This window comes from Poecilia reticulata, linkage group LG10 (genome assembly GCF_000633615.1).
Source record: "Poecilia reticulata strain Guanapo linkage group LG10, Guppy_female_1.0+MT, whole genome shotgun sequence".
NCBI classification, from domain to species: domain Eukaryota; kingdom Metazoa; phylum Chordata; class Actinopteri; order Cyprinodontiformes; family Poeciliidae; genus Poecilia; species Poecilia reticulata.
Genome location: NC_024340.1, coordinates 25,525,017 through 25,539,913, shown reverse-complemented (window position 1 = coordinate 25,539,913; position 14,897 = coordinate 25,525,017). Strand labels below are relative to the sequence as shown.

At 39.9% G+C, this 14,897-nt stretch overlaps 3 protein-coding genes across 5 annotated transcripts in view; 2 read left to right on the top strand and 1 right to left on the bottom strand.

The window, feature by feature from the left end:
- cd74a (CD74 molecule, major histocompatibility complex, class II invariant chain a) overlaps positions 1–1,575 on the top strand; it is a 7,695-nt gene extending 6,120 nt beyond the window's left edge. The window contains exons 5-9 of the mRNA XM_008420158.1: positions 138–221; positions 327–405; positions 505–705; positions 797–859; positions 955–1,575. Coding sequence (XP_008418380.1) covers positions 138–221; positions 327–405; positions 505–705; positions 797–859; positions 955–971 — 444 coding nt within the window. The 3' untranslated portion in view covers positions 972–1,575. The remainder of the gene's footprint in view (positions 1–137; positions 222–326; positions 406–504; positions 706–796; positions 860–954) is intronic.
- A 2,485-nt stretch (positions 1,576–4,060) lies between these two features.
- Positions 4,061–12,606, top strand: LOC103471276 (osmotic avoidance abnormal protein 3). 3 transcript variants are annotated; one of them, XM_008420161.1, is made up of 18 exons: positions 4,061–4,119; positions 4,251–4,305; positions 4,388–4,455; positions 4,530–4,580; positions 4,674–4,802; positions 4,888–4,962; positions 5,040–5,122; positions 7,107–7,217; positions 7,398–7,526; positions 8,578–8,717; positions 8,788–8,996; positions 9,082–9,147; positions 9,220–9,340; positions 9,418–9,539; positions 10,879–10,998; positions 11,193–11,360; positions 12,132–12,282; positions 12,360–12,606. In XM_008420161.1, the coding sequence occupies exons 1-18, from the start codon at positions 4,093–4,095 to the stop codon at positions 12,431–12,433; spliced, it is 1,899 nt and encodes a 632-aa protein (XP_008418383.1). In that variant the 5' UTR covers positions 4,061–4,092; the 3' UTR covers positions 12,434–12,606. The 3 variants fall into 3 exon arrangements, with proteins under 3 accessions (XP_008418383.1, XP_008418382.1, XP_017162733.1); XM_008420160.1 differs by having other exon boundaries at positions 12,132–12,606; XM_017307244.1 differs by lacking the exons at positions 12,132–12,282; positions 12,360–12,606 and having other exon boundaries at positions 11,197–11,316.
- Positions 12,468–14,704, bottom strand: LOC103471275 (probable UDP-sugar transporter protein SLC35A4). Its single transcript, XM_008420159.2, has one exon. It carries the CDS (start codon positions 14,680–14,682, stop codon positions 13,711–13,713), a length of 972 nt encoding a protein of 323 aa, XP_008418381.1. The 5' UTR covers positions 14,683–14,704; the 3' UTR covers positions 12,468–13,710.
- Between the last annotated feature and the right edge of the window lie 193 nt (positions 14,705–14,897).

Here is a 14,897-nt window from a genome sequence, read left to right as displayed (position 1 = left end):
ACAGAAAGTGGAGGACACTGCCATCGTCAGTGTGGAGAAACAAGTCATGGATATGATGAAGGTACGTTGCACTCAGAAACTTGTGGTTCCTCTGACTGTTTTAGACGSATTTTTAAGCGCATATCTGTTTCGAGCAGGACGTCAGCCTGCCACAGTTCAACGAGACCTTCCTGGCCAACCTGAGGAGCCTGCAGCAGCAGATCAACGAGAGCGAGTGGAAGGTGAGGCTTCCTGCTTGCCAAAGGGGAACCCACCCCAAGAAATTGTGGTTATTTAAATTAAAACAAACTTTTCATCATGCATTTTGGATGTGTTGTCCTCTGCAGAACTTCCAATCCTGGATGCGTTACTGGCTGATCTTCCAGATGGCCCAGCAGGAGCCTGCAGGCCCCACCCCTCAGCCAGGTTACTGCAACTTTCTTCCATTCAGTATCTWCTCAAACATCCATGCAACCCACAGTTTTTAATACTGTTTTTTTTTTTTTTGTTGCAATGTTTGGACAGCCTCTCTGATCAAGACCAAATGTCAGATGGAGGCCACACCTGGAGTGGGAAAGATCGGCGCATACAAGCCCCAGTGTGACGAGCAGGGCCACTACAAGCCCATGCAGTGCTGGCACGCTACCGGCTTCTGCTGGTGTGTGGATCAGTCCGGCAACCCCATCCAGGGCACCACAATTCGCGGCCGCCCTGACTGCAACCGAGGTAGCAAACTCAGATCAAAGGTCAGATTCTTATGTGGTAATTTCAAAAGATKACATTTTGATTACCTCCTCTTTTCATAAATTGAACGTAGGTGCCGGATTTCGCCGCATGATGGTCGCACCAAGGATGATGCAGAAGACCTTCCTTGAAGAGGGTGCGGTGCTTTGATGACGTTGTTTTATCTAGTCACCCTAACGTTTTGCGAGAATGTGTGGTTGTGATAAACTGTGTATTTTTTTTGTCTTTCAGACGGAAAAGTGAATTAAGAGAAAGCTGGAAGCAAAGCATTTCTTCTTGCTAGGCCTATCTTTGCAGACTCATGAAACTGGTTATTTAAAATTGGACGCTATTATCCGAATCGTAGCAGTTTAACTTCAAAACGAGCTTCCTTTCCACTTAATCACATCATGCTATACATTTTACTATCTGCTTGGAATAAAATCAGTAGAGGCCTGTTACATTAATGCTTTTAATATCTTTTCATTGGGTGCCTTGATTTACACTGCATAAGATTGATCATATCCTGTGAAATATTAATATGTATTTGCTTGAGATTAATGGTTAAATGGTTGGTTCACCCAAATAAAGAACATATTTGATTTATAGTTCCAGTTTCAYCTGCCTAACTCTGAGTCAAACTGTGGTTTTTCAACTGCAAAAATGTTTAGCTCTCATAATTTTGGTGAACCTGCCCTTTAAAGAATGGAAACGCGAGGAAGTGTTTTTTTTTCTTTTAAATGTAAAAGAAGTGGCAATAAAGATTTTCCTCTACAACAATCACATTATTTGTCCCAATGTGTTTAGATCATACAGCTGTTAAAGGTATTAATGAAATAAGGCCTGAATAAACATATTAGTGATTAGATGCAATTGCATTGCTACTTCCTGGATTCTGTGTTGTCTGTAGTTTCTATGTTGCTTGCAGCTCACTTAAAACTTAACATTGACCAACTGACATTATGTAACAAACATCTATCAAATCTGCATTTCAACCTGGAAAGACTCACAGAGAGAGACAGAGAGAGAGAGAGAGAGAGAGAGAGAGAGAGAGTCTAATTGACAAATGAAAATCTTTGGCGCTTGGACCCAGGAGGAAGACGTTACGCTGGTAAGATAATGAGCTGCTGTGTTTGTAGATTAGTGACGTCGTTCCCCACCTTGGGCCCGGACGCTGGTGGTAGAGAGGATGCTGAAGACTGATTGGATGTTGAAGAAGCCACCAGCTGAAGGTGGAGGAGGGGTGGAGGAAGGTTGGAGCTCAGCCAAAGAGCGGAAGCAGGTGAACAGCTGGACCTTATCACGGGAGCGAATCGGGGCGCATGACGAGATGCTTGGCTGAGCAGGTGCGATGAATAGAGTCTTCCAGTTTGAATTTACGCTTCACCAACTACCATTTCTCTGAATACGCGAATGAAACCGTTTCCTGTGTCACTTCGCCGSAGCTTCCTCTGCTGTCGGCTAAAAGAAGACCGTTCAGCTGCTGAATGAATGCTCACATTTCAACTTCAAACAAGTTCTTTGTCCTCAATTGTAGTGATTTTTACTGACAGCAGTGCTTAAAAATACTTTTTGGAGTTTACAATGTTTCAATTGTCTATAGAGTGGAGAGGAGCCCCAGAGTCAACAGACTGTGCTAGAAAATATAGAAATTTAACCTCATTTGTTTTAGTCTTCTTGATACTTAATGCACACAAGGACMATTTTCAGGATTGTCCAAAATAATGTAAGCGTATGAAGAGGAGAATTTGTGACTGTTAGCACCGACCTTTGATTTGACTTAAGGTGGGAGTTTGTAGCTCATTAAAACTCCCACTTCTTSCCAAACCTACACTTTAAAAAGGAATTTTGTGAGGCATTCAATTCTAGCTGCTACAAGTAAGATATTGCACACAAGCATACTAGATTATAAATGTAATGTTCACTAGTAAATACATTCTAACAACAATAATTACTTTTTGTAACAAATCATATTTAAATATTTTAATTATAAATCAATGTTTACAAGATTTTACTCAAATTTGTCTTAAYAAAATGTCTGGAAACTGTTAAATCAGTTTGTTTTGTCAGTGTCTCCAAGAACTAATTTACCTTGTGTTTTGATTCATTTTTATTYTATGTTTTTCTTCCGACACACAAGATGAAAGTATAATATTCTCTCTGATTCAACGTTTAGGTGAAAGCAATTCTTAAGCTTTCAGCAAATTAACAAGATCTAAACACCAAACTGCTATTATCAAAAGATGTTGAATACTAAAGAAAGATGCAAAATCTGCTGRAAGTCAGCCCTACTGTCCATATCCTTACAGTGTTTCATTTATTCAATATGTACTAACTCAGAAAATACTTRGCTYTCTCTTAGAGTATCTCATATATTTAACACAAGACAAGYATTGATATTTCAAAATGTCAAAGTTTTYAGCCCCACTGCACACAAAGCATAAAAAAAMRATTAGGCAAGAAGAAATTATAACTGAAACAATTAGAGATGTAAACACAACAGCTTGGATGTTTCCTATGCTGAGAGCTGCACCTATTAGTGAAAACCCATCAGGTTTGTGGACAGAGCATATGCTTAGTCTGTGGAAGGTTTGCCAAAAGACTTTGGGTTATATCATGTAGTTAAGATCAAATGTATTCAGGACTGGCATATTTTATATATTTATAAAGCATTTTCATTCATCCAAGAAGTTTAATTCTCATGAAATTCATATGAAATAAGACACACTGGTACATCTCTCTAAAGATRATGAAATAMAGTGAAAATAAAGTGAAAGGGGTATCAGAACAAATGATCTGTTTTCACTAATAAAAATGGCCTGGCTAAAATAATTTATACCTTCTCAATAATCAAGAGRAAACCCGTTTTTAGCGTAAGATCAAACATACCATTTTAAAAATAGATAATTTTTTTCCAGGTTTTCTCTGGTATTGTGATGATTCATCTTTGATGCTGAGCTGATTTGAGGTTGGAGGGCCTCCAACTGTTTGGCTACCTTCACAGWTTGGATATTAGATTCAAGTATATATTAACATTGCTTCTATTCAGAAGAAACCTGTTTGTAAATTYAAAAGTTTACTTTCAACTTTCAATCTATGTCTGCCAGGGTATRGATAATTTTGTGCATAACTGTACTAAATCTGACTTCTGCTGTAAATRAATACAAATAATGAAATMATTTTTCTTTTCAAGAAAATAAATACCATATATATATTAAAATGACAGATTCCTGCCCATCTCAAAATTCATAAGTGACCTTAAAAATGTGTCTTTTGAAACTGCAGTCCCATGATTTAAGCCAGTGAAAGTAGATTCTGTCTCATTAATAATTCACCCTGCTGTAATACAATCCAGGTCAGAAAGTGGCTGTGCAAAGCCACACGTTCAGGATGGCCACAGCAATCATAAACACACCTGTAAGTATATATTTAATACAGTACTTTAATAGATCGTATMATTTCTTTAGAAGCACAGAGATATTTAAGATGAGTAAAGACTGTATTGACTTGTGTTGGTTGAATTGTTACTCATCTCCATCCACTGTTAGATGTGTGGGGGAGCAGAGACGGTGAAAGTGGGAGTTATACTCACGACAARCCCAGGTAAGTAAACTACTGGAATATGTGAATTTATTTGGTTTTGAGTGCTGAGATGAAGAAGGTTCACATGTTCTTGGACACACAGAATATAAAGACTGTGCCGCTTTAGCAGTCGAAGGATGTGAAATTAACCACAAATCTGCTACGAATGAGGTAAACCTATTCCTGCACCGCGATATTTCAGATGTTCTCTGGAAGGTGCCACAAATCAGACGTGTTTTTTTTAGGAACCAAAGTCCTTCACATTTGATCAAGTTGTAACAGCCAACTGTGTAGAGGTAAAACACTTCCTAATCTGTTTTCATCCACGTTCTGTTTGCTATTAAATAYGGCAAGTCTCAGAAACTAACAATCTGAACCGAAACATGCAGAGTCTTCACTCTGAGCTCCTGCAACCTCTGACCGAGTCCGTATCRAAATGCTATAATGTAGCACTGCTGATGTGTGGAACCCCCACGGAGATGGTCGGAGCCGTGACGGACAAAAGCATCCTCAGACAGGTGGACAATGAAATTTTTACTCTATGCATTGGAGGATTTTCTGTTTTTACTTTGACCGGATTCTGAGACTCTGACCTTGTTTCAGATCCTGACATGTCTGTTTAGCTGCACAACATCAGAGGAAAAAGCAGAGTCCTTCACCTCTGTATCATTTCTTCAGGTCTGTCCATGTGTTGAAAGGTAGAGCCCCAAAGCAGCTTCGACGTGACATGACTTGGAATATTGTTTCTCTGACAGTTTTACCCAGACGGGAGCGCGGTGGATCTCCTCAGCCTCAATAAAGAAACTTTACAGCTCGTAACTCATCCTGTACTCGGAAGGTATATTAATATTATGTATTTACGTACCGCATTAATTTAGATTTTGAAAAGAAAATCTAACATTTAGTTTCCCAGTGGCCAAACCTTCTTGGTATTATTTAAAGCTGCCTTGATCAACAAATCTTGCCTCTGGGATAAAAACGTTTTGTGTTTCYATCAGTGATTTTTACCTCCTGTTCTGCTGACTTCCCATGGCRGAGTCCCACAGGGTTTCATTTTACACCATTTTTTGTCATAGTACTTGATGCCCCTTGGGCACTATTTTTCCAGAAATAACGTTTTCTTTCATGCTTATGTACTAGGTTGTCATCTCTATTTCCCACTGAAGCACACTGGAGAGCGTTCTGTCCTGAAGCCCTTTTGTCAATTTTAGGAGACGGATGGCACAAAATGTTCAAAATTYTTGTGMGAATAAGAAAGACGTTTTGCTGTGTAGACACGACACCAACAAGATCACCTTTCAACTCTCTTAACTTCCTGTTCGCACATGAAAAAAAAAATCGTGTTTAGATGTGAAAATCAACTSTCATCCTAAAGATATACATCCAATTATGGTTAAGAGCAAAACATTTGATTATTCTGAACTGGTCCTCTATGAGTCCTGATCTAAATCCTGTTGAACATAGGATACAGTTCTTCAATAAAAAAAAAAATATTAAAAAACAAATTTTATGAATATTACCCTTTTTAGCAGACATCCTTCAAACCTGAGACAAGTGTAAAAGTTTGTTCACAAAGAGTCAGCCAAAGTACCTGCGGCAGGTGCAGCAGAGTCTTTGATAATCAAAGGAATCGCTTGATTGCAGTGATTTACTCAAATCTTATATTATAGGTACAGTCATTTTTGTCCAAGCCTGTTTACATTCTATTAACCCTCATTTCAAAATCAATGTCTGATTTTCATTGGTTAAACTGTATTACATTTTTATTAATCATTTCTTTTGTCAGTTTCAAGTTCTTTCAGTGACCAATTTGGCTTTTTTGGTCATTAACAGAAGTTTGCCAACKACTTTGTTCACATGTGTAATAGTTTTGTAAAAACAAAAAACTGAAAAATCCAGTTTTTTTCCCCACAGTCTTAACAGATTATAGAAATCAATATTATATCGTCAAAAGGCAACCTTGAGAAGCTAGGACATGCTTTAATCGCCTCTCGCTTTGATTGATTTAACTTTYYAACAGGYGCAAGCAAACAAGAACACGTTTTCTCCAATTTTGAATTCCTTTTACAAATAGCTTTAAAACATTTTTTAATCACTTTAACATTATCTCAGTATTTATGCTGCATTTCACCTGCCTGACTTGCTGCACCTATTTGTAYTGTTGCTTTGTCTCAGGTCAATGTGCCAGATGCTTTGACCTGCTCCAAAAGCTTGAGGCGAAATTTGAGATGATAGAGMGTTTGTTGTCCCAGACTTAAAACCGCGGAATGCTTCCTCACTGCCTCGGGCAGTTTTATCTTTTTYATATTAAGGAAACCTTGTTAAACCCACTGCACATCATGGTCAGGTGACATGAAAAAGTAAAAAAAMMAAAMMAAAAAAAAAAGACCTTCAGAAAGTGTGGAGAAAAATCAATCATCATCACTTTAAAAGATTGCAAGAAATTTTGGCTTGATGAAAGCAAAACTTTATCAAATTAGCGGTTGCTATTTATAGCAACCACTTTTTTTTTTTGCTATATACTGAGGTACAACCATGATTTWAAAAATCCTTTTATCTGAGGCTTTAACGCACCTGTTCTGCTCTTTACCAAATCTTAAAGTAGTTCAAACCTAACATCAGATGTACAAAAGCACAAGTGACAGATTCCTTTGCCATTTATTGAAAAAGATAGAGGCAAGGAAGTAAYAAAGTGCTCCCTAAATAATCATATCTACAAAATATATAAAGCCCAAGAATATAAAAGGATGCAAGTTTAAAAAAACCACTATTGCCTATGTGGCTGACACATAAACCACATATCTATCTCTTTTGTTTCTCAGTGTCATAGATGGTTTATCTGAGGTGTGTGTATGTTCAGCGGAGGAAGCCTGTGATGTTTTTAAAGCCTGCAGGGAGTCAATGAAAACCAACAGAGGAAGCATTTCCAGCCGGTAGGTCGTATTTCATCAATGCGCTCTAAAAAGGCTTAAATCACAGAGGACAGGACCAAACATCTTGCATTCACTTGATTTTCCGAATCGTAAAACAGTCTCAGTGAGGGAACTTGCTTTCTCTCTGAGACATTGGATTAAATAAATGTGCTTGTTGTCCGTGGCACATGTTTCCCTCAGATGCAGCTCCATGTTCTCGGTGACAGCTGAGTGGAAACTCCATCCGGAGCAGGCGGAGTCGGATGTCTGCCGCAGCAAACTGCAGCTGTTCAGCCTCGCAGGAGGAGCCAGCAGGACTGACCTCAGAGGGTCGGTGACATGCAACCCGAACAGATCAGTTACACGAGTCTGAGTGGCTGATCAAATATTTACCTACCAATGCTCACCGAGCTGCAACAACCTGCCCAGAATGCATGTGACATMTTAATGTTTGCCTCAATTGGTACTTTAATATCTCTACATTGCAATCCAATTTATGCAGCTAAACTGCATCTCTTATAAAATGTATAATTTCTGTTGTAAATTTAATCTGAGATATACTAAACATTTAGTCTAAACTAAGAAGATAGTGTACTGAAAACCATGTACATAATTTTATGCTTGAGTTCTCCCCAAAACTAATAACCATTTTGATTGAAAATGCAGCTTTCAGTCTTACTGAATTAATTTCTCCAAGATTTCTTAGCTTTATTATATATATTCARTGGCTCRTTGCCATCTGTCCAAGAGCAGAGTATGTATTTACATAAAATGACAACGAAGTAAGTGACATAAATCAAGACAATGTGTTAACAGCGTGAGCTTTTGTGTAAGAAAACCCTCCTGGCTTGTTTCTCCCATAAGGCCTGTCATGTTCCTGCTGCGACTCCCAGATATGTCATTGTCTCTGACAATCATACCTCTTCTTWAACTTCTTTCATATATTCATTTTCAAAACAACCGGCACAGGGATGAAAATCTTCAGAATAAGCAGCCAGCTGCCATGTTGGGGGGTTTGGGAGAACAAGAGTATTTTCATGGGGAAGGTAAACCAAGAGGCGGGGAGTTGATGACAGAGTCGGTCTTTGATTAGAAGAGAAAAAGTCCTGAATTGTCTCTATGTAGAAAAACAGAACACACAGAATTTAACCATTTCATGCATGAATTATGATCCTTTGTGTCAGGATTTTTTTTYCCCAATTTTTATTTTTATTTTCTTAAGGCATAAAAAAAGGTAGGAAACATTTTTTTGTAAATGTTTTATTTTTTTTATTTTAGGTGATCAATTGTAATTTTCTCCAAATACAAAGTTAGTTGAAATTTAATGCTGTTCCTTATTTTCACATCAGATTTACTAACATAAGCATTTTTYCCCCCCCAGAGTCATCCCGCTGTTGAAGGTCCTAGACCAGACACTAAACTCTCCTACTGTAGTCAGTGACAACCTCCTTCACAAATTGCTTAAAGATGCACTTACAGGAAGCAACAGGACATTTCTCATCTACTGCATCAACCCTCAAGGTAAGTGAAAGAAACATATAAACGGGAGGTGGCTGAATTAAATCTGACTCTGGGTATTGCTTCTTCTCAGGCTTCCTTGATGATGAAACTCAATCTGCTTTACATTTGGCTCAGAAAGTGAGAGGATTACTTACTAAACCCACTTCTGTTTGCTGGAATCCGAGGACAATTGAGCGAGAGCTTCGTGAAAGGATCGTGGAGCTACAAAATGTGGTACTGCTAGGGGAGAGTGAGGTGCAGAGCATTTACAAGTTAGCTCAGCTGACTCAGAATCTGAAGGTAAATAAAACAAAATCAAAACTGCAGCATTCGATACAGCAGCATGTCGGTGCAATAAAAATGTATTCTGCCATCTCTAAAATAGATAGTGAAAAGTCAGTCGTGGGAGAAGAGGAGAGAGGAGTCAGAGAGAATAAAAACCAAAATTAAGGTTTGGTTGTTTTCCACCATAATATAATGTAGCTAAATCATCAAGTTTAATATTTGCTTTTTAACGTGACAGAAATCATCAACCAGCAGCCACCAACTTTCTGTAGATTGCCTCATCAAAGAGAAAGCAAGTACAGAAACGGCTAAATATCTGCAGGAAAAGTTGAGACAAGAAATGGAGGAGCACATCAGAGGTAACAAGACACATTTCACAGTACAGTTGATAAAGCCATTCCTGATTGAGTATTCTGTGTGTCTCTGGTATTTCCAGAAGGTAAAGGCAGCGCAGAGAAGGTCCAGGAGCGGGTCACCAGAATCCAACAGCTGAAGGAAGCTCTGAGAGAAGAGACACAGAAGAATGGGAATGTTTCAGCAAAGTCCCAATTCTGTCAAGTAATGAACATTGCCTCAAATATGGCTTTGTTTATGTTGTCCACTGATCAAGCTCAGATACTCAATTTCTATTTCTAGTTTAGACAGATTGTGCCATTTATCTTAAAGCTAGAAATATGAACAGAAAACCAGAAATTTGCCATTCTCAATGACTATTTTTGATCTATTCTTGATTTCTTTCAGAAAAATATAACATATTTTCGCCGTTGTTAGTCAAAAGTTTCTGCTGAGAACATGTATGTACTTTTGCCACAATAATTTACAACCTCACTAACTTTTCTGTCTGACCTTTATGCCTGGTCTTTATAGCATCAAGCTTTAAAAACTAACACCTACATATCACAGGGTATTTCTAACATCAAGAAGCATAAAATGGCGACATATTTTCCTGGAGTCTTAGTCAAGCAGATGTCCTTGTGAGTAGGCTACCTGACAGCATGACATCACCAGCTCTACCATAATGGAGTACCAGTATGGTTCTGACAAAATAATCTTTTTCTGGTGTAAGGGTTCTTTCTGACAAACTTTTTACATGGTGTATCATTAAGAACACCTTCCATATGGCCACTTTGTCACAGAGTCTAATTTTAGAGGAAGGGATCCTTTTTGGGTCTTGCTCAAAAAGGTAAGGTCGACTCATAATCGTTTAGTCTGGTTTTAGGACACCTACAGTGAACAATGCTCAACACTGTTTCACTGTGACGGCATAGATAACTTTGTAGCTGTCTGACTTGCCTGATTACTTATTTTCTTCTTTTACCTGGCGTGTCTTCGCCTTACCGTTAGCTAAGCTGATTGGGGAAATGTTATTTTCTCACGGGGGCTGGGGTCTCTCCTGAAAATAGTTCTTAATGCCCCAAACTTTCACATTTGAGTTAATATTTCCCCCCATAAACAGCTTAATTCTTTGGTAAGAGCATTAAGGGAGAGATGAGAGAAAAATCCCTATGAGCTCAACTTCAAATATTAACCGCTGAGCAAATCTTCATTGTCTCATTTGCTCATTTCCTTTCCAACACTATTTTCTCCACTTGAGAAACTCTTAAGCCTCCCAAATGTCATCCTCGCCACTCCCGTAAGTAATACCCCTCCTGAAAGCTTTGTGAAAACCCCCCTTCAGCAGGATCTTGTTAGAAATCCACTGAGAAATTTGTTTAGAAAGTGCTGCAATTATTGCCTCCTAGGGCAACTCTTTGCAGAAAGCTTTGCGTACGCGGCCGCTGGTTTGACAACACATTTACAAAGCTTAGTCCAGTCTTTTCAACATCTAAACAAGATGTATGCTTGGATTAGTGGGCAACACGCACTAAGACGTTAATTTTGCCATTTTAATGATTAGTCTCAGTTGGAATACAACGAAGCGCAGGAGCGGAGGAGGCAACTTAAGGAGGATCACACAAGATTAATTCAGGAGGAGGTGGCGAAGATGGAGAGAGACTTGGCGCAGGAGCAGCCGCCGGTGAGATAATGAGATACCCTGTTGTTTAACATTCTGCTTGTGATCTATCTCGGCCGAGAGTGCTGAGTCAGTTTGAATAAGTGCAAGGCTGAATTTATGGTGGGCAGAAATGGCTTGCACTTCCATATTAACTCCGGGATTTCCTTGAACTTTTTTTCCATTTTAACCTCTGTTTTTATTCATTGCTCCATCAGACAGAAAGCCCTCAGAGGGAGCTGCTGGTGCTGAGCAGAGAGAGGCAGGTCCTGGTGATGCAAATGGAGGCGCTTCGTGCTGAGGCCCAGCAGGCAGAAAGCGACCTTCAGGATCAGCATCACAGACACCAAACGGAGTTGCATTGTTTGAGGGAAGAGAGCCTACAGGTGGGAATTAATTGGCTTTAAATCCACACAAAATATAGTTTCTTGGTTTGGAAAAAGATTTGCGTAAAAAAAAAAAAGAGAGAGAGAGCACAAAAAACAGCAGCTAGTTGCATAGTTTAGGGAAAAAACACAAAAACACACCGAGTCGTTACAATGAAGAGTAACATTGAACTTTTTTTTTTTTTCCTCAGGATGTGCATGGAATTGAACCTAAGAGTCAAAAGGAGGCCTTAGTTAGATTTTTGTAAACTCTACCTTTGAATTATTTTCTTAAGGCTTTTCTTTAAGAAAGTTCACATCTTTGAACTTTCAGAAAGTTCAAAGACGTGAATATCAAGATAAATTTATTCTGACTGTGTTGTGGTTTAAACTACTACCAGTCTCCTCATTAACTTAGAGAAGGGAAACAATCTTGGGTGCATGTTACCAAACATAATCTTAGCCATTATTGTCCATAATAGGCTCCAACTCTTGCAGTTTTGCCCTTATTGTACTGTATTTATTCAGTTGAAGGCCCCAATATGAGCTGACCAAAGCATGTCTGGTTGTCATTTCTCCATATTGTGAAGAGTTTATTACTGTCATTGCCGAGTAGATTATTTGTATTAAAATATAAAATATAAACAAGCATAAGCCAATCGAAATGTTATTGTTTGTAGGCTTGTGAAGTGCCTATAACGGTATAATTTTACAGTCAAGAACCCAGTTGACCCAACCCACATCTAACTGCATCACCCAAACATGCTTGTTATCAGTATTCCTGCTCTGCAGGTGTTCAGGGCGTTTCGTCAAGTTAGCGAGGAGCAGAGGAAGATCTCAGAGGGAAGATACAGGAGCGTGTTGCTGGAAGCTGTGCAGGATGCCATCTACCTGTCGGCGCAGAACCAGCAGCTGCAAGCAGAAAACAAGGATCTTCGAAAAGGTCAGCGTTTCCCAGCAAGCTGGTCACATAACTGGAAAGACTCTTCACAATGTTCTCATGTTTCTCCAACTCTGCAGCACTGGGGGAGATTAAAGACGCTCTTGCTGTGCGAGGAGATCCTGTGACTGACTTGATAAACCAGCATCATTGAGTCTCAGACTTTGCTTAAATCATGAAAACGCATGTTAGTAAACGGCTCAGAAACTTTATTGGTCATGACATGTAACATTTTATCCCTGATGTCGTGCTTTTAAGATGATTTGTTGTAAGATTATGGATCCTTGCAGGATCTCTCTGCAACAATGTAACTGTGTAACAAAAAAACCCCCAACAACATTTGATTAATTTTGTCAGCTCGTTCTTTGACACACTGGTAACACTTCTGCATCTGAAGTAAATAAAGTAAAGGACTAAAAGAGTTCAGTTTTAGAAGGCAGATAACACAAAGGCAAAAAACACAAACCAGACAATACCATGAAAAAGTGCCAATATCCCTTAAGATTCTCCACATTTTGTCACACTTCAGCTTCAATGTCTGTATTTTATTGGGATTTTAAGCAATGGACCAAGCTCACTGTGAAGATTAGAGTTTTGGAAGTTTGATGAAGCAGAGCTTCGATCAGAAAAGCAGTCAAGATTCCCATTGTAACTCTGGAGGAGCTACAGGGATCCATAGCTCAGGTGTAACAACAGATTTAAAAAGATTTGTCATGCACTTCACAAATCAGGCCATTTTACAAGAGAGTTTCAGAAAGACAGTTATTGTTGAAATAAAGTCATAAGAAGTTTAACATAAGACACTTGGGAGAGACAGCAAACATGTTTAAGGTGTTTAACCAATTTAACTAAATTGGTTAAATTAAATTATTTGCCAAACACTATGATTGCACATCAGCTTCAAAACAAGATCCCCATGGTAACCCACACTGCTGGTGATGCTTTAGTAGGAGCAGGGATGCTGGTTAGAGTTTATGTGAAAATTAAATGGAACTAGATGACGTACCAGGCCCGTCAGAGGCTTTAGAATACCTGAAACTGAAGAGGAGGTTCCCAGCTGGACTGTAATCTCAAACCTACGCATAACACTGTTCTACAAATGTATATGTTATAACGGTCCAGTCAAAGTCCAGACCTAATTTGTGACAAGCTCTGCTTTTGATCTGAGCGAGTTTCAACTAGAGAAGAGTGGAAGTGTTTCTAGATGTAGCACTGCTTGATAACCCCAAAAGATCTGCAGCTGCCTCAAAACCTGATTCATTTATTGACTCCAAACAAAAGTCCTACCTTTCAGATTTTATGTGTATAATAACAATACATCGAAATGTGTTTGAGAGAAATGAATACTTTTCCATCGCACAGTACCAGTAAAATAATCTCAAATGTTAAGGACCACAACTGGCAGCCTTTGTTTGAAGCTCAAACCCTCTGCTATCTGTAATAAAGGTAAGCTGCCAATCCAATCAGTGCACAAGGTAGAGGAAACAAAGGAGTGAGCTGTAATCCTAAAATAGCCCAGGACAGCAGCGCATTAACCAGCATGGAGCAGGAAATGACAAACAGTCTGGTGATGCCGCTACCGTGTTTGAGCACCACAGACATCAGAAGTCCATTTGCTGCCTGTCCTGCGATGATGCCCCACACCACCCCCGAGTAGCCCTCCAGAAACCCTTGGTCGCTTCCTACGGAGGAGAGAGAGGACAGTCCGTTGATTGCCACTCCAAACATATAGAGGTAGAGGTTCTGTACGCTGAGGGGCAACCTTTGGCTCTTCAGCACCCTCTCTGTGTAAACTGCTGCCAGACCCGACACGCCGGCGTAAACCAGCACGAGGAAAAGCCCCCAAGCAGTGATGTGAAGCCTGGGACCCTCATCGACGTCGATCCTCTCAGGGTCTTGTAGATCCAGGCTGCTGTAGCTGTGGAAGCCCCCCGCAGCCATGAGGAGCCCCAGGGCCAACCACTGCTCAGACCGCAGCCTCTTCCCCAGGCAGGCGGAGTACAGCAGGGCGGTCGAAGCTATTTTCAGATTGGAGAGTATTTGAAAAGAGCTCGGGTCCATGTAGGCCTGCATGACCACAACCAGGTTGTTGTTTAAGGTGTACAGCACGGCGGGGATCGCGTAAGGGGCGACGAGACGCGGAGGAGACCGCGGTATCGTCGTGGCGCCTGTGAAAACCAGGCTCAGCAGGGAGACGAGCAGCTTGGCCAGCTCGATCATGAGGACGCAGGAGGAGGCGTTGAATGGGACTTGACCGTCTACCTTGGTGAGAGTGATAAGTGGCGCATGAGAGCCATAGATGAGCACCATCAGGCCCAACAGGAAGCCCCACTTGATCCTGTTCGCCCACTGTTTCTTAGTCCCGGCCGGGGTTTGAGGCCCCACGTTCTCGATTACAATCATTCTAAATGACGCAAAACAAACACCAGCTCCGACAAGTACAAAGGATAACTTCAGTGCAAAAAAACAAACAAAAAAAATTAAATCAGTTTTCTTTAACTATTATTTCCAACACATTCTAAGATTAAATTGTGATCATTTTTGAACGGAACAGTAAAGTTGTGGGGTTACATGAAGTGGGGAAAGTTTCTGCCTGTTTTCCGTATTAAAATCCAAAG